This window comes from Leucopleurus acutus (genome assembly GCF_964270905.1).
Source record: "Leucopleurus acutus genome assembly, chromosome: 8".
Taxonomy (NCBI): Eukaryota; Metazoa; Chordata; class Mammalia; order Artiodactyla; family Delphinidae; genus Leucopleurus; species Leucopleurus acutus.
This window is the reverse complement of record NC_139151.1, coordinates 93,586,379-93,611,066: the sequence shown is the minus strand read 5'-3', so window position 1 is coordinate 93,611,066 and position 24,688 is coordinate 93,586,379. Positions and strand designations below refer to the sequence as shown.

Below are 24,688 nucleotides of genomic sequence, written 5' to 3'. Positions count from 1 at the left end.
ATCACTCAGGCTTCTCCAAGAGAGGAACAGAGCTTAATTACCATCTGACACTTCACGCTATTTCAAATGTAAGGACTTAGCAACACATTTCTCAATAAAAATGAAGACATCTAGCATATCCTAGTGGAACTCCATTCAAACTGGAACACAGCTGGGGCTAGAGGACACAGCCTCTTCCTCCAAGGGCAAGGGTGGGGGCTGACATCTTATAATCACTTTCTAACATGCCCAAGTCCCTCATACATCCATTCTCCCAGTAAGAACAGAAAACACCAGAGGATGGATGGGGTCTCGCTGCATGAAAGTCCACTGATTTGGGCTCTGAGAGCATAAAGCTTTAGGAAGGTATTCCCGGGAATATCCTAGCAACTCCATCGCCCCCTCAGAACAGCAGGCAATTGAGTTAGTGATGGTGACTCAAGCAGACTTTTAAATCCTGAGGTAAAGGAACCACACAACCCTGGAGAGGGAAATAAAAAGGGAATGGAGTGGAAAAGGCCTCCACCACCAGATGACTCAGGCTCCACCGTTTGACTCGCCTGGCACATTACTCTGTCACTAAGACATGGAGGAGCTCATTAGTCACTTTAATGAATTTTTCAAAGTAAGGATTCTCCCCTATAAATAACCATGAGCTCTGTTGCTCTAGTGCTTGTGTGTGAGCTTATGACTCACCTTTCTACCATGCCAGGCAGTACCAACCATGTCATCTGCAAAAGAGAAAAACAAAACATCAGTGAGGATGCAGGCTACAGAGAGAGTGGAGAGAACTCACCCACACAAACAGGGAGGGAATCACGAAACCACTCGCCACTTCTACAGACAGCAGTTATTTGATACACTCTGTATAATTTGCCGGCGGCAAGCGTGCTAAAAAGGAATCAGATGAAATTACTGGAGATAATACAGTAAATATTTTCAGTGAACTTGGCTAAAATTAGTCTTGCCTGAAATGTAATAGTGACATGCAGATCTTCAAACAATTAAGGCTTTATGGTGAAATCTATGTCTCCCAAAATACATTCTCAGAAAAGGACATATGTTATCACAAGAAATATCCTGCCTACCAAACTTACTCAAGCTTTTTAATCTCAAGAGATAAAATAACCTTTTCCTATCAAAAATGCCTTTAGAAGAATGCCATAAAGTGACATGTTGGCAAGTATTAGGTCTATCTTCACATTTATTTCTCTTGTTGCTCAAGCTAACTGTGAGTAAAACGCATCCTTAAAGAAAGTTGAAGTTATCTGTCATCTCAAATAACCAACAATGAAAACAAGGACACCAGCATTTTAATTTTTTTATTTTTATTTTTGGCCGCACTGCAAGGCATGCAGGATCTTAGTTCCCAGACTAGGGATAGAACCCACACCCCCTGCAGTGGAAGCATGGAGTCTTAACCACTGGACTGCCAGAAAATTCCATGGACACCCACATTCTTAAAGGACTTCATAGTTGTTGACTACATACATATACTACGACGAGAGAAAGTACTTCTAAACTCTGTTTTAAGATATTATTAACTAAGAAAAGTTAAGACATCCACTGGCTTAGTCAAGGCCACGTCATAGTTAAGTACTGAGGTTGGAGTATGAACTCTGGACTCCAGAATATCATCAGTTCTCTAAGAAACAAATGCTGTTTTGTTACAGAAAAGTTTGCATGCATGCCAACCATAGGAATTTTAAGCTTTCTATCTTGAATAATGTCTTAATTAAAACAGCATTCTGACGAGCAGAGAATTTTTTTCCTAGAAACATTTTGAAGAAAGAAAATGCATCCAGACTTGACCAGCGTAGAATCTGCTCTGGAGTACTCCCAACCCAGATATCAACCGTGGGGCCATTGCGTACACTTCTCCAGGAAGAACACGAATTCAAACTGACACTGCATCATAAAAGGTAGACTAACACACCGCCAACTTCTAAACAGACAAAGTGGTGTCTTCAAAGCCTAGGGGAATCATTTCAACAGAAGTATCTAGATTTGGTCAAATATTCCAGATTAAAAAAGGAGAGACCCTAAGAAAGAGTTTGGCCTGAAGCGTCCCCTATCTCCCTCCTTCTTACACATAAGTCTGCGCTTGAGTTTTTTGGGTTTCTTTTGTTTGTTTTTGCCTGCGCCACACTGCATCATGCGGGATCTTAGGTCCCCAACCAGGGATGGAACCCGTGCCCCCTGCAGTGGAAGCGCAAAGTCTTAAGCATTGGACCGCCAGGGAAGTCCCTCTATGCTTCTCATATTAAACTCATCTTCATAGAAGGATGGGGCAAAGAATGCCAAGTGTCTCTCAACAGTCATTCTTTCCTTAATATAACAACTGAATTTTCAGTTGGATATGCCGGCCATAAAAACTGTATTTTCTGTATTCTCTCTCACAGGGCGTGTGGCCCTATAACTATGTTCTATCTGATAAGATGACAAGTAATACATGCAATTTCTTGGTCAGACCCTTAAAGGAGGAAAAAAATACATGTCCTCCTCTGTGCCTGTTCCTCCTCTTGATGGCTAGAAAGTAGATGTGATGGAAGGAGCTAAAGCAGCCATCCTAGACCCCAAGGTGAAAGCCATGTGCTAATGGTGGCAGAGCAGTGAGATAAAAAGAGGCAGGATCTCTAATGATTGTGGAGCTCTTATGCCAAACATTGCTTACCCACCTAGCCTTTTATCTGACAGAGAAATAAATTTCTATTTTATTTAAGCCATTACTAAACCTCTGCTACAGCAGCCAAACCAATATTCTAACTGACATAACTGACCTTGTGAGTTGTTAAAGACCAACCAGTGTTAACATTTTATGACTTAAAAGAGAAACAATCCCCAAAGCAAACTCAATCAGAAATTCTGCTGACAGCCCAAATGGCTTCAATATTTTATAGTTTGTTAAAACACGACCCTATTTCTTCGCTCTTCTAGGTCTGCTTGACTCAAGTCAGAATGTGCCCACTCACCCTCAGACCAAACGGTATGGAACTGGGCTTCCCTGGTGGCACAGTGGTTAAGAATCCACCTGCCAATTCAGGGGACACAGGTTCAAGCCCTGGTCCAGGAAGATCCCGCACGCCACGGAGCAACTAAACTTGTGCGCCACAACTACTGAGCCTGCGAGCCACAACTACTGAAGCCCACGCACCTAGAGCCCGTGCTCTGCAACAAGAGAAGCCACCGCAATGAGAAGCCTGTGCACTGCAACTAGAGAAAGCCTGCGCACAGCAACGAAGACCCAACGCAGCCAAAAAAAAAAAAAAAAGAAACCCCCAAAACTGTATGGAACCAAGTCAAAGAAAAAGCTGAGTTCAAAGTTTATCCTTTCATCACAGTCAGCTCTTCTCTTTTCAGATTAAATAACTCTTCAAATCGGCTTACATGTTTCCTAAGATTTATGTTTTTATAGGAGTATAGGAATCACTCCACATGTAGCAATAGCTGTTGAATGTTTAAGGCAATGTGGTATGTAGTCAGGCCAAAGAGCTAATCCTAGCCCTTCCACTTCCTAGCCATGTGACCTCGTTTGTTTCTTATCCTCCTCTGCAGTCCTTATGTATTAAATGAAGAAGGCATCTACATCACAGCTTATTATATTCTGAATTTCATATAAGGTGATGTACACAGAGTGTACAGAGTGCACCACGGAGTAAGCCCCTGAAAGGAAATTATGTCCCTTATTGCCAGCGTGCACTCTTCTTTCAGGACACAGCACCACAAGTATCTAGGCCTCCCTTAAGTACGTTGTGCCCAACACAGTTTAAAGCCAAAAACAGTGACACATTTTGAGGTCATCCAATTCAACTCACCACACAGAAATTTCTGGACGGTTCCAGCAATATTTTGAAGTGCCTCAACTGGGAGCTTCTTAGGGTAAAAGAACTGTTCTAAAATTAGAGTGCCATGATGATTGCAAGATTGTGTAAATTTACTAAAAACCATTCAACTGTACACTTAAAATGGATGAATTTTAGAGTATATAAACTATCCCTCGATAAAGTTTTTTAAAAAAATCTCAATAAGCATATGGATAAGAATTAAAGAACTGGAATCACAAAATACATTTGATGTTACTTTATCAGACACAGGAAATAAAAGAGCTCTCAAAATGCTCTATGCATATCAACTCATGGCCTGGAGCAATGCGAAGTAATAAACAGGCATTCTTCCATTCAGTAGAAGACATGTTAGTTACTTGAATCAGGGTTGGGTGATGGGAGTTCACGACTGAGCGGGAGAACAGATATTTATATAAATAAATCATTACATGACAATGCTATGAGTGGGACAATAGGAGTAAGGACAGAGGGCACCAACACTTAGGAGAGGGACTAGGGAAACAGGTAGAGCTTCACAGATTACGGTTCAGTTAAGTTCTGAAAGAATAAATAAGAGTTCAATAGGCAGAAAAAAAATTCTAATCAAGGGAATAGAATGCAAACAGCTGCAGGAAATTACAATATGCTATAGAATTAACGCATATAAAAAAAGTTTTTGTTGAATGGATGAAATATACAAAGAAGTAAAAATATGTGCATCCTATTATATACGTCATGCAATGTGCATCTCATACTACGTCACAGACAGCTTCCCATGCTAGTATTACAAGCAGATGTACATCAGGCATGGTAACAGTTGTGGAGGATTTCCTTTGTAAGGATAGATTATATGCATTCTTAGCCATATCTGAAAACATTTTTTTATTTAGTACATTTCATCAGGGGACCATAATGCTTAGCTAATGTATTATAAAGAGGTCCCCAAGCATTTTGTGAAAAGAAGCTATTATGCAGTTCCCCGAAGTCCGGAGATCACTAGAAACAGGATGAGGAAGGAGAAGACTGATAATAAAAATGTTCTCACCTAGGGGTAGGCGTGTGTGTGTGTGTGTGTGTGTGCTTGTGCATGTGTATGCGTGTGCGCATGCACAAGCGCATTTGCAGTAAGGAAATGAGACTTGTTAAGTGCAAAGTAGATAAGTAGAGTTGACAGGGGTAGCCACTAACTGTTAAGCTTTCCTACACAAAAGGAGAGAAGAGATGGGATTTGTAGACACTGATCAATCTGGAGAACTACCAGGAAAGTCTACAAGATCTGCTGATGGACTCCTTTATTCTGACCAGGGATCTCGGTACCATTTGAATATTTAATAAGCAGTCGTGCAGAGTTTTAAAGTTCAACTCAGGTTTTCCCCCAAGATATACATTTACACATTACATATTATGTACACATACATACAGTCCAATAAGAAATATCACCTTAAGCTGGGATATTAAGGGAATACAAATGCACACATTGGGAGCTATTTTTTCCTTACACTGTGCATGTCATATATTAAATGTCTCCTTTCTGAATGGCAAAGATTATACAGGAAATGATCAGAGATGAAATAAAACCCCATAAGATATAATCTGACTTACAAAATTATATCAACAGCATGCTAAACAATAAATCAGTCTTGATGGTCATCAATGTGTGGACATCTTCAAAATATAGTCTTTTTTCTCCCCATCTCACTGAGATATAATTGACATATAACTTTTTATTAGTTTAAGGTATACAACATGATACCGCAAAAAAAAAAATATATATGTATGGAACACCTCACAAATCTGCATGTCATCCTTGTACAGGGCCATGCTGATCTTCTCTGTATCATTCCAATTCTAGTATATGTGCTGCTGAAGCGAGCACTAAAATATATTCTTTATACAGGTGAATTAAAACTCAAGAAGTTTTAAGAACTTATCCCAAAGGAAGAAGCAGTGTTTTCAGTACCTGGCTATTAAAGGGCCAGAAATACTTGTTGGAATGCTCAATGACCAAATGATTCATCAGCAAAAACAGAAATCCACTCATGAAAAAGCTATATTCTTTTGCACTGTTCATTGGTTTCTCCTCTTAAGTTCTGACTCTACATAATTTCTCCTTGCCATAAAATAGACCATCTTCTCGGATCTATCAAATATAACAACACTGAAAAGTCTAAGAAGAGTTAACCTGAAATCTGCTGGCTTTTATAAAATTGATTAATGCCTTTATTTATACTTAAATTATCTTTCCTTCTACTCAGAATACACGTCATAATAAATTCAATTTCAAGCCTTCTTTATCTGGCTATGTGTATACAAGTAACTCAGTATTCTGTGTTTAAGTAGAGAGGGTTCACTACGTTAACATCAAATTAAATTCTTTTTTTTTTTTTTTTTTTGCGGTACGTGGGCCTCTCACTGTTGTGGCCTCTCCCCTTGCGGAGCACAGGCTCCGGACGTGCAGGCTCAGCGGCCATGGCTCACAGGCCCAGCCGCTCCGTGGCATGTGGGATCTTCCCGGACCGGGGCACGAACCCGTGTCCCCTGCATCGGCAAGCGGACTCTCAACCACTGCGCCACCAGGGAAGCCCCTAAATTCTCTTTAACATCAAGTTTTACAAAGGATATTTAAATTAAGCTATTAGTATTCTCATTTTACTTTATATGCATCAATTGGTATCTTGATATCTGGTAATTTATACCATACACCAAGTGTTTCTGTGAAATCTCACTATCTATCTGAACTCCACCTCACAGCCTATAGGCTGTTTCTGGAGTTAACTCAATATGCTTATTTTAGACCACCTGCAGGTGATACTTGCTGTACTAGGAAAATGTTTGTTCCTCTTAAGATACCGCTAAAATAAGGTTACCATAACTTGTAAGTTCAGTGGTTGAGAATATTAGAAAACTAGTAGTAAACATGACTTCTTTACTTGTTTTCTTCTATGTTGAGGCTGTTTCCAAAAGTATACAGCAAACAATTTAAATTTAATTCTTTCTTAAAAAGTAGATAAAAGTCCTGTAATAGTACCTCTACAACAATGGGAGCTTTAAATTCTTGCAGAAGAAAAAAAAACAAATGTTTCCTCTCTATATATACTTTTTAGTGACGGTTTCAACAATCCTTACCACAAAAAAGTCCTAGATGTCTAAAATCAAAGGGAGAAAGGTCGCTATATGTTATCTCATACCAAGATATCACATCACTTTGTATGCAAGCTGGCCATAGAGTATACACATATACAAAGATAAATGAGTCTTCACCAACAATAGCTCAATTTACAATTCCTCTTAGGGACACCACATATTCTACTCAAGAGTGAAATATCTACTGGTATTTATTGCCACAACTACGTATATCCTGGCTGGGTAATAAATAAGAGGCTGATTTACTTCATACAAAATCAAAATCAGTATTGTTAGATCATTCAGTTGAGATAACCTGACTCAAAAATGCACTGGCTTGATGAATTGGGAGATTGGGATTGACCTATATACACTAATATGTATAAAATGGATAACTAATAAGAACCTGCTGTATAAAACAAATAAATAAAAGTTTTTTAAAAATGCATTGGCTGGCCTAGAAAATCCTCGAAGACGTTATACTAAAATGTATCCATCGTGTATTCTGGAATATTTATCATATTTTTGGCAACTGCTTGCATTGCTTTTGTAATTAGAAGAGCACCCACAATCAGTGTCATTTCTAAAAGAAATTAACATGAATAAACTTTTTTTCTTTTCATTTCTCTGGCATCAGTAATCAAGAGTTTGTAGAAGGAACCTTATTTTATACTCAAAAGCCAATCCGAGTTTCCCACTTTTTAGTTTGGTATGAAAACTGATAACACAAGCAAATTATGCAATTATTTCACAAGCAAATAATTTCTTTTTACAAGCAAATTATTTTTAAGATTAATTTTATTTAAGATTTATTTTTTCAAATATTATAGGTGTACAATTGACCAAAACAATGTAAGTATAATCTAAACTTTGATAATTATTACAAAAAAAGTAAAATTTTATGAGGAATACATTTTTTTTTTTTTTAATATCATGTAACCTGTGATGTTTGGTCATATTTTGGAGAGAACAGTATGGAGAAAACACTACTGTATAGTGCTCAAAAAGATAACTAAAAACCCAAGTGAAAAGATTAAAATTCAAGATACTTTAGTAAAATAAGAAAACAAATATTGACACCTGTATCACCATTATATACAAATAGGAAGTGTAACAACTTGCTGTAGAATCTGGGCAAAGCCCCAGGAATCCAGGCTATTAGTACAAATAATTAGGACACCACAAATAGCCATTTTGTCCACTTCTGCCCTGCCCTCTACCCCAGAGAAACCTGCTTGGAGTAAACAGGATCTGAATTCAAGCAACTGAAAAATGAACCCACACAAATTAGAAGGAAACAGATGCAAATGCCTTAAGCAAATTTTCAACTGGAATCATTAGCAGTAATTTTAAAATCACAGTATAATAGCGAAAAGAATTACGTAAAGTAACAACGATGTTACACTATGCCTGTTTTGGAGAAATGAGGTGGTAACTCCACTGAAGTCACACTAGAATGACACAGCACACATTTCCTTTGGCAAACTGTATAATTTGAGCTCTGTGGTACCAAGAATACAACTTAATTGAAATTCTTAGAATCTCACCTGTATGGCTAACAGAATACTTACTGCACAGGGGGTGAAAAGCTTAATGAGATAAAGTTTTTAGAGTGCTTTGAGATCTCTGAGCATTGTTTGGTTTTCTTCTCTATTAATGTTTAGGTCTTTGTGGAAGTTATGAGCCCTCCTAGCCATTTCCCCTCACCCCATATTACTTAACCTGAAATTCAGCCCCACGCCATAAAAAACTTTTCCTTTTATAATAAATTGTGGTTTGATTTTGTTAAAATAATTAACAAAAGAAAAAGAACTTTCCAGAACAGAGAACTGAATGCCAATTAATTATAATGAAACTAAAGCCATAATTTATAAACTCTAAACAAAAAGAACAAACATGCCAACACATACTGTTTTTCTAAGTTTTGCATTTTATAATATGCTAAGAGTTTCTATTACTTATGTTTTCCCCAAATAAGCTGACTTCTCCAAAAGTGACAGATTTAGGTAGGAGAAAATAATTCCTAAAGTTCTCAAAGAGATTTTTACATTTTCACCCATTTATAAGGCATGCTGGAAAGGACCTTAAAACCAATCTCCAACTACTCCCTCATTTTCTAAGATGAAAATTATGGAAAGAGTGGTTGTCATGTAGTTTGGCAAACCCATCATTTTGTGGTTGTGCCTGAAGCAGCCCATTCCTATGAGACTCTAAGGGCTAAATGTGCCGCCAAATTTGGAAATTTTTAAGAGCTTAATGATAGCTGCTTTCAAGTGGATTAAAAGACTCTAGATATTAACTTGGAATGTCTTCGTTCTGAAAAGCCCTGGGTGGGGGCAATGGTGAGGGTCATACTCTCCTTCCTACAGTTTATAAATTTCCTACTGTTGTTAACTTGAATTCTTGGGGCAGAGTCGGGGGGATAAATTCTTAGCATAATCCCTAAATTAAATACAACTAGACTGCTGAACAGAGATTCTTCTGATGGATTTCCAAATTAATACAGGGCTCCCCCTACTGGTCACATGCCAGTGGCAAATCCATGTAAGAAAAAGTAAACAAGCGCTTCTGTGTTTTTTCATCCATCTGTCCATCCATCCAAACATTTATTATTATTGTCTATCCCATGGGCAGGGCATAGCATTATGGCTAAGTGACGTACAATGAATACATAGTGGTATTATGAGAAAAAAACTGACTTTTCAAAAGCATGCAAAGGGCCTCATACTCCAAGTGATTTGATTTCAGATAATCATAGGGATGGAAGAGATTGATCTAGTCAAAGCCATTCAAATTCTTCAACTCAACCAAGCAAGCAATGATTCAGTTTGAGCAGATTGAATACTTGGAGTTACTGAACAGGGGAACAGGAACTCCAATGTCTAAAAGGTCCAGGTGGGTAACATAAATGAGTGCATAAGTCAGACTAGTGGGGACTGTGGTAACCTGGAGAGTGCAGGCCTAATTACTCAGCAAGCTCAGCTGTTACTCAGCTCTAATCACTTGTTGCCATGCAGCAGTTCAGGTCTATGTTACCCTAGTCTTAGATTTTTCCCAAGAGAAGCTAGAAATTTGGGTGTGAAATGTCCCAATATGAAAACACAGCTGGAGCCAACAAAAATATGTCGGTAGGCACATCCAGCCCAGAGACAACTGATTTGCAACCTCTGGCCTAGAATCAGAAGGGAACTCACCTTTTATCACTGGGGATAAAAAGTGAGTTGATCTGCAAAATACTTAGGAGGCTGAACTAACTAGCCTTGATTAGATGTGTGTGTGCACGCATGTGCCTGCGTGTGACGTCATGTGTCCCTTCTCCATGCTAAACATCTCTAGTTCTTTCAACCACTCCTAATAAGACATGGTTTCAAGTTTCCACTTTGGCTGATTATCTGATGAAGGAAGAACTAAATTCTGATCCCCTGCTTAATACTCCTCCTCCCCATTCCCAACTAAAACAAACAAAACTCAGTGGTACTTCACTGTAAGTGGAAATTGTTAATAAATTTTTCCTTGGGTCACACCTCCACCCACCTCCTTCTCTGTTCTAAGAAAGGTAATAAAGAAGGTTGGGACATCCCCTCTATTTGTCAGAATGATGGTCTGGAAATCTCCTAAGGGATCCATGTGTAGGAAGGGCCACTCCCTATCGTACGCTGTATTCACCAAGCCCAGTTGCAGCTTCAGGGCCCAGTACCTTCAGAAGACTTAGGTAAACTGTGGGAAGTGCAGGTAATATGGTTTGGGCCATGTTCATTTGAAAAGGAGTGTAGAGTCTATGGGGCCTTGAGGTCCTCAAACTGTCATTAAAGGAATCAAAGAAAGTCAGGCCTAGAGAAGGAAGGCAACACCGAATGTGGCAGATGTTAAAACAAGTGATCTCAAAACAGAAACAAACAATGCAAAGAAGATCTGCTTCAGAACTTGTCTTTGGATTGGTGCTCAGTGTGCTACCTGTTTGAAAGTGGACTTCTATATACCTGTCTCTGGAGTTGTGGCACATTCCCCATTTTCCATGATTTCTCTAATAATAACCAATAGCAATACAACAATTTCATTTGCAAACTCTCCATATTCTGAGATGGAAACCCCTTCCAGGCATAAAACTGAAACTACTGTAGAAGGGTGTAGCTCAATAACTGGAGGGTTAATTATCTCTAAACTCCGGGCTTCCCTGGTGGCGCAGTGGTTCAGAGTCTGCCTGCCAATGCAGGGGACACGGGTTCGAGCCCTGGTATGGGAGGATCCCACGTGCCGCGGAGCAACTAGGCCCGTGAGCCACAACTACTGAGCCTGCGCGTCTGGAGCTTGTGCTCCGTAACAAGAGAGCCCGCAACAGTTAAGAGGCCCGCGCAACGCGAAGAAGAGTGGCCCCCGCTTGCTGCAACTAGAGAAAGCCCTCGCACAGAAACGAAGACCCAACACAGCCAAAAATAAATAAATTAATTAATTTAAAAAAATTATCTCTAAACTCCATCACTTCTGGTCTGAAGGTCATTGTTCCTGAGGCGAAATAAGCCTTACCTTAGATTTTAGTCACAGAACATCTGAAATCACAAGGAAAAAAGCCCTGGCTAGGAGGACCTTTCTTCCAATTGAAGGCTGATCTACCTGCCATATCAGTCACCTATGTAGAATTTCCACACCACTGCTCTCCTCACCTTGGCACGTTCCTGCTCTGCAGGGAATAAGAACAGACTAAATTTAACCCTGAAGGTATTGAGAGCAAAACTGTAAAGCAAGCAACAAGGCTTCTAAATACCCCTTGGGTTACCTCAACTAACCTGGTAAAGGGAAAGCCCAGTTAAGCAGTCACCGAGAGAGAAGAAAGGAATAATCCTAAATTATTGGATAAGATGAAAAGTGAAATAATCAGATGGAACTGGGGAGACAAAGGCCTGGGAGAGCTAATCTGGACTCTTTATTGAACATCAGGGGTCTACAGTCACAACTCTTCTTGTTAATATTTCTTCCTCAATATTCTGGGGACCACTCATCGCCACTTCATCTGCTGATGACCTGTAATTCCCTCAGTCAGGATATTTCACTTCTGTTATTCCTTTATTGGAATGGGGGACTGATAACGATTTTTATCATCTGACCTATTGATACAGGATGGGAACACATGGACCAAGCACTAATCCGGGACCTGAAGGAAGGTCAAGCCAGGTCATTCAGTACTCATGAGGCAGCACAGGCTTCCAACCGGATGCTGGGCCCTACCCAGGAAATATCTCCAAATTAGGGGCACAAACCCAAGGTCACAAGGGCAAGCTGACTTTTCCAATCTTTCCTGGCACACTTCTCAGACGGTCAGCCCCTATCATGTGGTTTGGTGAGGAGAAAAAACTTGGACCGATATTGATGGTGAGAAGAGGTTGTTCTCTTTCTCATATAAGCCTTTTTTGATACATTTATTAAGGCATTAGGCTGCAGACATCCATGCCCTGGTTCCCCACATATCCAGCCACCAGAAAACCTTGTGAGATTCTAGAGCCAGACTAATTTTCATCTTCTTTTAAGTTACCCCAGGGCTCCAAACAGCCACTGATACTGAAAATGTAGCCCTGGCCCTGCAACATAACACAGTCAACTAAAGGACAACAGGCACAATTCATCAAAATATACTATAGGGCAAATCACAGCAGCACGAAAGAACACTAAACCTGGGAGTGATAGACACAGAACTCCATCAAGGTGAATGCCCCTTCTCAGTACAAGATCAACACACATACCATAAAATACACATTGTCAGGCCCCGCTGCCACTAGAACTGTCTTTCTAAAATGTACACCAGATCACACCTTGTTTCTACTTTAAGGCTCTCTGCCCTCTTGAGCACAGCACTCAAGGACCTGCACAATCATGTCCTAATTTACTTTTCTGGCCACTGCACACCACTCACCTCCTGCTGTTTGATCAAACCATATCCAAACCTGAACGATCACTAGTCCACTGTGTTACAGAGATGGTAATGACCCGGATCCTGCCTATAGTACAGTGAAGACTAATTGGCTGTCCTCCAGATGTTACTAATTCCATGATGAATAAATCAAGAATTTTGAACTGTTTTTCCACTAAAAGTACCTATCACAAAGGGACAGGAAAATGCATACTTACATGAAAGATAAATTAAAGGATGACTATTTGGCTTAACGAAAAAGTGTTTTAAATAGCGAACTCCCTTAGTGCTTTGTAAATGGGATATGACTTGCAAAAAGAGGTTCACGTATAAAAATTTTAAGCATATATCCAGCCCTTCTGTTGGTGATACTTCCCATGAGTATGGCTCACAATATGATAGGGCACGATGTTTAATAAGTTGGCATTTGTCTCTGACTCATTTCGTGGGAAAAAGTATCCATGCCCATGGGAAAAAAAGAAAGTGGAAGAGGAAGAATAAAGAAGTGGGAGAAGCATTTTATAATTTGTCAAGATACTAGGACTGGTGCATCATTATTATTTCATCGTTACTTTAAAGAAAACGGAAAGATCCTCTCCAGTGCTGTGGGACTGGTGGTGCTTCATCCACATCTCCCGCCACTGTACTACTCATCTTTAAGCAGGGCCATGAGGTGACCACCACCAGCACATGCTGATCCGTGCTCAGATGCTGCTTGAAGGATGCGGTGTGCGACTGCAGAGCACAGCAAGCTGACTGGTTCTCACAGATCAAGGTCAGGACCTTGGCCTTTTATCACTACTATTCTGTAGACTGCCAGCCCAAAATGCATGTTTTGGGAGACAGAGGAAGCCAGGGTTTTAGAGTGTAAGGGTACACAAACACAGAAGTACTGACAAGCAGGAGATCTCAGGTGAAGATACTAATGTATCTAGAGTAAAAACTTTGCACAGTTTATCTGATAGAGGAATTAAAATTATCAGGAGACTAATTTGGAGCTAGCATTAACAATGCTATAGGATGGACCTAGAGTCTGACATACACAGTGAAGTAGTTCAGAAAGAGAAAAACAAATACCGGATGCTAACGCACATATATGGAATCTAAAAAAATGGTACTGATGAACCTAGTGGCAGGCCAGGAATAAAGACACAGATGTAGAGAACAGACTTGAGGACACAGCAGGGGAAGGGGAAGCTGGCACAAAGTGATAGAGTAGCACTGACATATATACACAACTAAATGTAAAATAGATAGCTAGTGGGAAGCAGCTGCATGGCACAGGGAGATCAGCTCAGTGCTTTGTGACCACCTAGAGGGGTGGCATAGGGAGGGTGGGAGGGAGGCTCAAGAGGGAGGGGATATGGGGATATAGGTATACGTACAGCTGATTCACTTTGTTGTACAGCAGAAACTAACACAACATTGTAAAGCAATTATACTCCAATAAAGATATTTTTTAAAACCCCACAATTCTATAAAATACGATTTAAACACTGGAAAATATTTTTCGTGATTAACTCATTACAATATATTATGAAACACATGTACATAATAAAACACTCATTATTTTCTAACTCTCATTATTTTTAAGCATTTGGTCAAATGTATTAGAAAAGATTATCAAAACAATAGTACAAATCAATCATTTCAAAAGGCAAAACCATAAAACAAACTATAGACTAGAAGTGATATTAATTTTGATCAAAAAATTTGCTTGCTATGGGACTTCTCTGGTGGTCCAGTGGTAAAGAATCTGCCTTCCAATGCAGCGGATGTGTGTTCGATCTCTGGTCTGGGAACTAAGATCCCACGTGCCGCGGGGCAACTAAGCCTGAGTGCCACAATGAGAGAGCTGGCAGGATGCAAACTACAGAACCCGTGCGCTCTGGAACCTGTGAGCCACAGCTAGAGAGAAGCCTGCGTGCTGCAACGAAGAGCCCGCGCGCCGCTACAAAAAGATCCCACATGCCAAAACGAAGACCCGATGCAGCCAAAATAAATAATAATTTGCTTGCTAAAAAAGTAACAGTTGCACATGTTTACTAAAAATCTTTATCACCTCTGAGTTTAACAAAGTAATAGAAACATTTTTTAGAGGCTTTAGTATGATCTGGGCACTATTCTAAAGAGGTTTACACATATTACCTTGTTTAATTCCCAAAACAACTCTGTGAGGTAAAGAGAATTATCATCCTCAATTTATAGATGAAAAACTGAAGCACAGAGGGTAAGTAATTCACTCAAGGCCATATAACTAGTAAATGATGGAGTTATTTAATTAACTTGAAACCTCATACAGATTATTGAAGAACGATTACATTTACATAGTATGCCAAGGGAAATACCTTTAAAACTATACAGATACATGCACATTAACCACATTTTTTGTTTGTTTTGCTTTGTTTTTTTAAATTTCTTTATTTTTTGGGTGCATTGGGTTTCTGTTGCTGGACGCAGGCTTTCTCTAGTTGCGGTGAGCGGGCTTCTCATTTCGGTGGCTTCTCTTGTTGCAGAGCACGGGCTCTAGGCACGCGGCCTTTAGTAGTTGTGGCACGCGGGCTCAGTAGTTGTGGCTCGCAGGCTCTAGAGTGCAGGCTCAGTAGTTGTGGCACACGGGCTTAGTTGCTCCGCGGCATGTGGGATCTTCCCGGACCAGGGCTCGAACCTGTGTTCCCTGCATTGGCAGGCAGATTCTTAACCGCTGCGCCACCAGGGAAGTCCCCTTAACCACATTTTAAAAGCATTAATTTTCTGCATGTGGGAATTGATCCAAAGCTAATCACAGATGCACCTGTTTGTATTGATAGTTTGCCTCACAAACTACTTGAGAAAAAAATCTTGGTTAATAACAACAACGAAGAGATACAGCGATTATTTGTTTTATAAAATTATTTGTCATATTACAATATGATTCATTAGAGGTGCCTTTAGGTAGCAAGCTACCAAATGCTACACAGTGTGCATGCATCAACAATGTAGCTTTCTTTTTGGTAGAGCTGGTTTACCTGAATCAACCATATTGTTAAAGACTGAAATTATAAAGACTGAATTAACTACATACTTTAAAAGCAACATATATGTTACACAGGGAGAAGCACGGCCATATATGAAAAGCTGACCAAGGGTTAAGATTTTAGGGTCCTTTAACTTGAAGTCAGCCATGTAAGGGTTATGATTTCTCAGGAAATGAAGACCCAAGGAGAGCTTTTCTTTTAAATATCACAATAGAAAAAAGGATCAAGACTACGCCATTGGGTAAAAATTAATAATTACGTTCTTATTTATATTTATCTGGTCACTTCTAATACTTTTGAGCTAAATGTTTTTTTTGATTTTCTTAAATTAGTATATAAGAGTTAATGAAAATAATTAGGCTTTTCCAACACTACGTTCAAATTTAAACTACCCAACATTACGTATGGAAATTCTGCCTCAGGCAATATTTTCTTCTGGTCTGTTATGTATAATCAAGGTGTGATACCTCATTGTAGTTACTGTTAAAATAGAAGGGGAAATGGAAATTCCCTGGCAATCCAGTGGTTAGGACTCCATACTTCCACTGCAGGGGTTTGATCCCCGGTCAGGGAACTAAGATCCTGCGTGTCGCACAGTGTGACCAAAAAAAAAAAAAAGGGGGGGGGGGAATGGTGTTCAGATGCTCATACTTCTTAGTTATTCGTCCTTTTATCATATATTAGCTATGGTGTCTTTTGTTGACATATACGAGCGACATGGCTATAATGAACGCCTAGCAACTAGAAATGAGAGTAGTTTTCATGTGTGGCTAATAAAAATCACTCTCATTACCCTATGGTCCCACACTCTCCATACGATGCTTTCCCACAGCCTTTAGCTCATCACCTTAAGTAGACCACAGGGAATATGGAACGGAAACAATTTATCAGTGATGAATTACATGTAGATGAAAACTTTGTAAAACAATCTATCTTAGCCTAAGTTAGTTTGTATAGTCCCAGGGCCTACTACAGTGCTTGCGTATAGGAGGCATTTAATAAATGTTCATTTGTTAAAAAGTAAAACTATGCAGACACCTGTTTGGCATTTAGTTCTATTTCCTGAAGACACGAGGAAATAGATCGCTTTCATCTGGAATATGTACTTACATCAAAACAAGAGCTGACTGAAATGAACAAACTGATTCAGTGTTTTTAAATAGAAAAAAAACAAAAGAAGATGACATATTTATAAAGATGCTTACCTTGCAAACAGAAAGAACATTAACATTTATCAGTTTCTTGATGGTCTGCAAAAGAAATATTGATAATTTTATATAGATTTGATCATGGAAGTAACCATATTAGATACATATGTAAGTGATCCAGAGATGCATTGAAAGTTTCCCCAGATACAATAAAGAACTTGGAAAATGAGAGGAGTTGGGGCAAAGAGGCAGATTTTATTTTACTCTGTGTTATAGTACTTTTCTACCAAATGCAGCAATTCATACTAATATACAAAATTCAAGGTATATGTACAAGTGAAATGTGCAAGCAAAAAGACATACTAAACCTAAAATAAATATGCAGTTTCCTCTCTGCTAACATGGAAAGGAGAAATTATTGAATCTAAGATTTTCAATAATTTTTTTAAATTTACATATTCCTTCAATGATATGCTTTTCTAGTTTTTATTAAAGAATTATACATGCATCAAGGATATAGTTTTCATTTTGGTAGAGCTAGTTTATCTGAATCAACCATATTGCTTTATATTGATATTAACACATTTATGGTTTTTAAATTGATGTTTAGAATCCTGATAACTTAAACAGAGCTGTTTTGATATAATAAAAGTGATAATAAAAAACTGGAGCTATTATTGAAGCTGGCCCTGTACAAATGAGGTGATAAATATTTTCTCATTCAATCCTTCTAACATCTCTGTAAAGCTGCCTATTCTACAGACAGGAGAATGGAGACTAAGTATGGTTGGGTCATTCCCCAGGTAACTCAGGCAGAGTAGAAGGACCAGGGTGTGAACCTCAGCCGTTAGTTGGACTCTAGTGCTCAGAGCCTGAACGTTATACCATATTGTCTCACACACATCTACGTGCATTCTTTTTGTGACCATAATCTATAAAGAACGACTTACACTGTCCAAGTCAGGAACATCCAAAAAGTATTCCGGATACTCATATGATATTCCCACATTGTTCACTGAAATAAGACAAGATCATTAGCTGGCTAAAATATACATTTTAGAGATTTACTGAAAAAAAAAGAGATTAAAGATATCAAGACTAAGATGATACATACAATTACATAAAATGCTGTTTATGTCTAGAGTGACCTGTCCAAAATCTACCTGTAGGGACAGTTCAAATGTTTCCTCCTTCATTAAGCCTTTCTATACCCAACCCCTGGCAAAAGGACTTTTTATTTGCCTCTCAATTTCCCTAGCCCCTTTAAGTATGTGTGTATTCTGCCTCTGTAATACAATTATTTGTAGATATTGCTTAACCCCTCTCTAGATCTTCAATTTTCATAGTGTAATAGAAAGAGTGGAAAGTACTATTATGTAGGAGACCGGAAACTTGAGTTCTACTTATAACTGTTTCAGAAAATGTATGAATTGGGGTAAGTCACGCATGATACACATGTCAGTTTCTTCACCTCTTAAATGAGAGCTCATTTAATCATTCAACAAAATTTACCATTCATCTATGTGCAAGACGTGTCAGGAACTAGAAAAACCATAAAGAAAAAGGCAGTTTCTGGCATCATGGAGCAAACTATCCAGTAGGAAGAGAAAGGCACTAAACAAAAAGGATTAAAACAATTATTTCATTGCAAAGTACAGAGTGCTATGGGAGCCTGTCCCAGACCTCATCTGGGATACGCGGGAAGGCTTGAAGTTCACAGCGGTTAAATAACTTGCGCAAGATGATAGAGCAAACGTAAGGCTAGGATTCAAACTCAGGAAATTTGACTTCAGAGGCTAGGCTCTTAACCAGTACTTTAAAGCCATCCTATGCCTTCATTCAGTATTCAGTTCAGGAAAAACTGTGAGTAATAATTGGATAATAAACAGAAATCTGACAGCAATGTTTAATAAAACTGTAGAGCATCAGAAAGGAAAGGTTTCAGCAGCAAAAAGATAATGAAATTCTGGTCGTTCTGCTCAAGCTTATAAGGAATTGGGCCTGATAAACCTGATGGTAGTAATAGTAACTTTTTCAATAGACTAACAAAATTAGCAGTTCAAAGCAATAAGAGTTCTATATTTAGCAGTACGCCAGTCACTTCAGGCTGAGTCTCAAGATTTTACTGGTACAATTCGGTCAGGATGGCTTGAACAAGATCACTGAAACCTGTCTGAAAAGTCTGTAGGCAAAGGACAGTAGCAAAGCAAACTGTATTTAATTCAGATTCTTGCCCATCTGAATAGGGATGGTATCTAAACAAAAAAATAATAGCAGGTTCAAATCCATTTTTATTTTATTCAAAAGGTTCTCCACCCACCAGCGGTCTAGGAATCAATTCTATAAAAGATCTGTTAACAATTAAGCCAAAACTAGTTGAAGGTGAGGGTTTATGTTCATTCAACTTTGTCTTAACCATCTACAGAATTATAAAGGATGAATGTCTTATTTACAATGTTACTAAGAGAAACAGCAACAACCAAAATATCTGTTAAAACACTATCTATAAACAAAATATTCTTTACAAAGTCAGTTTAAGATGACAGAATCCTCAAGGAAAGGTTTTTGCCAAATTGTAACATTCTTCATGATTTCAAGAAAATGCTGTCGGGGACTTCTCTGGTGGTCCAGTGGCTAAGACTCCACACTCCCAAAGCAGGGGGCCCGGGTTCGATCCCTGGTCAGGTAACTAGATCCCACATGCCGCAACTAAAAGATCCCACGTGCCACAACTAAGACTCAGCGCAGCCAAATAAACAAATAAATATTATTTTAAAAATAAAATTAAGAAAATGCTGTCACATACAGCAAACTCCATCTCTTTTCACTCTCCTGTATCTAGAAAACTTTCTATCTTCAGATCTCTTTCTAGCCCATGGAAATACTAATGCTCTATTTCAAAACTGTAAAGAAAATTGAATAGTGTAATTATAAATATTTAAAGTCCAGATATGGATTAAAGAAAAATGTCCAGGAACTCTGTAAGCAGCACAGTTAACTTTGCAATCTTTGCAACTTCTGTTACAAGGCCAAAGTCAAGGTAAAGAAGCCCACACATAACTAAGCAAGCAAGGAAGTGTTACTCTGGGTAAGGCTGTATTTACAACAGAAAATCTTCAGATCTGTCTCTGCTAATCGAGCAAAGGAAAGCCATCAAACCTATCTACTCATACAGTGAAAACGTGACCATCTATTTAACACAACTCTAAAAGAAAACAGTCAACACTGAGAACGTTAACCCAAAGAAATAAACAGCATCATGTATAAGGGTTATACTTTTATAACCAAAATTACACACAGAAAAGAAAAAGGTGTTAAAGCTGGAACAGATCTTTCAGAGCAATGACCCTGATTTTATGAAGGGAAGTACACGTCAAGGTCACACTGGCAAGTTGTCCTTTACTAGGGACTAGGACTCTTAAATCTCTTCCTGCTTTATTAGCTGCACATTTTGCTAGTGGAATATATGCTACCTATATTGTCTTCACAATAAGTAATCACTTCAGGGTGCTATTATTTAAGAGTTAAAGAAAAACAACTGTTGCTCTCAAACAGTTATTTCCATAAATTGCACAATAATGTGAATCTTTTGGAAAAGGCAAACTCATTGCAATTTTATTTTGAGACATTAGGTGGCAGCAACAGCCAAACAGCAGGCGGAAAGCTTTCAGGGACTTGGAAAAGGAAGAAAACAGGCTTTGGGTAGGAGGGAAGGATGGAAATATTTCCATTATAATTTAATCTCATTTAGAATGGGTGCATGCAATGCCATCTTCTTATATTAGAGGATTCACTATAGGATTCACCAAACCAAACAATGCCACAAGTTGTTCCAACATTTTTCAGATAGTTGAAAATCCCTCTTAAATGGTAGCATTTTAAATTGGCATTAAATATCTGTTCACTAGTGAGTTTTCTTTAATACTTCAAGTGAGGCACCAGAGACAGATTGAACATTTTCTGTTCAATGACCTGAAAAAGCCTTTTAACTCATGTAACACACCATGTCTTTCAGAAAATGAGGTATGTCCATATAATCTCAGAATTCCAACCACCACAGGACCATGAACATATAAACTACTTCCCATCAGTTTCTCAGTGGAGTTCCAAGATTGGGAGGAGCTCAACAGAAGAGGTGAGGCAGATGGAGAACAGAGGTGAAGACAGACCAAGAACAACGACAGGTAAGTGGAAAGAAGGAGGTGGCGAGATCCTCGCAGGGAGGAACTGTCAGTGCGCCATGTTCAGTAGTGCTCTCCACGTTCGCCATCCAGAACTTTCTTAAACACCAATACTGATACGTATAGTACTTTAGACTCAGAAAATACACAGAGTATTTCTGAATGTTATGTATATATATATTCTAAATTACATCATACTACTGTTTAAAAATCACTTCCACATCTCACACTTTTTAAAAATGACAAGAACATACACAAGATTTGATTCTTCTAAATTCATTTGCTGCTGCTTCTGACCTCACTGGACTTAGAATCCTTTATCAAAACCAGCTGCTATAGAGATAATGATGTCATTAGGAAATTAGATTTTTGGTATCTGGGTTGGGCATGCGGGAGGAGCAAATGACAATAGATTAGTAGAGAATAAAAGTCCATCTGAACAAACACAATAATAACAGATATGGGTAACCACACAGAGACCACCTTCAACCGGCTACCTTTTCCAGATTAATCAGACATAAGAAATCAAGGTGGTTTAAAAATACACTGCCTACAAACGCATGAAAGGAGGCTCAGCATCACTAATCATTAGAGAAAGGCAAATCAAAACTGCAGTGAGGTAGCACCTCACACCAGCGAGAATGGCCATCATCAGAAAATCTACCAACAATAAATGCTGGAGAGGGTGTGGAGAAAAGGGAACCCTCTTGCACTGTTGGTGGGAATATAAATTGATACAGCCACTATGGAGAGCAGTATGGAGGTTCCTTAAAAAACTAAAAATAGGGGCTTCCCTGGTGGCGCAGTGGTTGAGAGTCCGCCTGCCGATGCAGGGGACGCGGGTTCGTGCCCCGGTCCGGGAAGATCCCACATGCCGCGAAGCAGCTGGGCCCGTGAGCCATGGCCGCTGAGCCTGCGCGTCCGGAGCCTGTGCGCCGCAACGGGAGAGGCCACGACAGTGAGAGGCCCGCGTACCGCAAAATAAAATAAATTAAATAAATAAATAAAAATAGAACTACCATACGACCCAGCAATCCTACTACTGGGCATATACCCTGTGAAAACCATAATTCAAAAAGAGTTATGTACCACGATGTTCACTGCGGCTCTATTTACAATAGCCAGGGCATGGAAGCAACCTATCAACAGATGAATGGATAAAGAAGATGTGGCACATATATACAATGGAATAATACTCAGCCATAAAAAGAAACGAAATTGAGTTATTTGCAGTGAGGTGGATGGACCTAGAGACTATCATACAGAGTGAAGTAAGGCAGAAAGAGAAAAACAAATACCATATGCTAACACATATATATGGAATCTAAAAAAAAAAAAGGATTCTGAAGAACCTAGAGGCAGGACAGGTATAAAGATGCAGACGTAGAGAATGGACTTGAGGACACGGGGAGGGGGAACGGTAAGCTGGGACGAAGTGAGAGAGTGGCATGGACATATATACTCTACCAAGTGTAAAACAGATAGCTAGTAGGAAGCAGCCGCATAACACAGGGAGATCAGCTCGGTGCTTTGTGAGCACCTAGAGGGGTGGGATAGGGAGGGTGGGAGGGAGACGCAAGAGGGAGGAGATATGGGGATATATGTATATGTATAGCTGATTCACTTTGTTATAAAGCAGAAACTAACACACCATTGTAAAGCAATTATACTCCAATAAAGACAAAAAAAAAAACACTGCCTAATGGTTGGACTTCCTAATATATATGAAATAATGCAAAGTCTTCTGTATCTCCTTATCATATCAAAGTAGAAAATATTATAGTAAGTTTACATTTTGGTCACATTTGTAGTTGGATACACTAATACAGTTCAAGCGCCCATATAAAGCCTAGAGAAATGGAAAACCTATTAGAGTTCACTAATAAAAATGAATTTTTAAAAATGTTACCTCACTATATTTCAAAATATACTGAATTTTAAAAATGTAGGGGCTTCCCTGGTGGCGCAGTGGTTAAGAATCGCCTGCCGATGCAGGGGACACGGGTTTGAGCCCTAGTCGGGGAAGATCCCACATGCCGCGGAGCAACTAAGCCCGTGCACCACAACTACTGAGCCTGCACTCTAGAGCCCGCAAGCCACAACTACTGAGTCCACACGACACAACTACTGCAGCCCGCACGCCTAGAGCCGGTGCTCCACAGCAAGAAAAGCCACCGCAATGAGGAGCATGCACAACGCAACGAAGAGTAGCCCCCGCTCATCACAACTAGAGGAAGCCCGCATGCAGCAACGAAGACCCAATGCAGCCAAAAAAATAAAATAAATTAAAAACAATAAAAATGTAGACCAAAGTAACAGCACAAGTAGGGAGAAATACCTCCTGTCTTAAGCTTTTGAACTGGGAGGGGATGGATCTTGGAGTCCAATAGACCCAGGTTTCAGTCCTGGCTCTACTACTACCAGATCTTAACAAGATGCGGGTGACTTCACCCCAACAAGCCTCAGTTTCCTCATCGCCTTTATATATAAAATAGGGATAAGAATTAAATGAGATAATATGCATAAAATCTCTAACCCAATGCCTGGAACATACTAGTATGTTAATAAATGGAGGAGAAAGAGTTGTTATTGCTGTGTGGTCATTTATTCAACAAGTATTCACTGAACTCCTATTTTGCACCCAACACTACCATAGGGGCTGCAGCAAGACAACCAAGGTCTCTCTGTTTTTACTGTTCGCGACCAGCACTGAAGTGGAGAGATCCTTCTAAAACAGAGCTCTAGGCAACAGTTAACCAGAATAACTTTATACTGATTGAATTTATCCTAATTGTTCCTTTACCCTCTTTACTTCATTCGAGAGGATCTAATCTTACAGTCTGCAGAGTTTGGAAAGTGATGCAAAGAAAATTTCTTCTTTGCCTTATTTAACATATTGCTGTAGCTAGCACATGTTCATACTTTGACAGATGATATTTGGAACACCAAGTAAAACATTTTGCAAACTTTACAGTTTTCCTACACTTGCGAGTAGCAATTTCTAAATAAAAGAGAGTTTACAAGGCTTTAAATCTGCAGCGCTTTTACTCAGAAATTGAAAAATTAAGATCCAGTCAGAAGCAACACAACAGAACATTTCACCTCAGCTGTTTAATTATAAATTGCTACGTGACGCTCATTACAAAACCACATAAGATTTGCCATACATAAAGCTGGAAGAGAGGATGAGGAAAGAAGGATGGCAGAAGGTTGGTAGTTAAATCTCAGCGAACGGGAGGAATACGTATCAATTTCATGAATTACGGTTCTACTTACATTTCTGAAATCACAGCTAATTACCCAGTTTTAAGTTAAAGGTTTTGCTTTAATTAATACCGTTAGTGGTTTTCGAATAAAAGGAAATACATATGAATTCAAAGTCTTATTCTCACTTTGGAAATCCAATCCCATTCAATACATCTAATGGAACTATAAGACACTATACTTAGTCTAATAATGTTCCTGATCCATCTCCTAAAAATTCCATGTACCTATTCTGCTTGCCATGATTGGC

The 24,688-nt window shown here is 39.1% G+C and overlaps 1 protein-coding gene across 1 annotated transcript in view; it reads right to left on the bottom strand.

Annotated features, from left to right (window-relative positions):
- The window catches only part of HSD17B12 (hydroxysteroid 17-beta dehydrogenase 12), a 160,749-nt gene that overhangs the window by 24,693 nt on the left and 111,368 nt on the right, over nucleotides 1-24,688 (bottom strand). The window contains exons 5-7 of the mRNA XM_082844327.1: nucleotides 17,944-18,008; nucleotides 17,051-17,095; nucleotides 676-710 (exon numbers count right to left, since the gene is read on the bottom strand). Of these exons, the coding sequence (XP_082700453.1) occupies nucleotides 676-710; nucleotides 17,051-17,095; nucleotides 17,944-18,008 (145 nt within the window). The remainder of the gene's footprint in view (nucleotides 1-675; nucleotides 711-17,050; nucleotides 17,096-17,943; nucleotides 18,009-24,688) is intronic.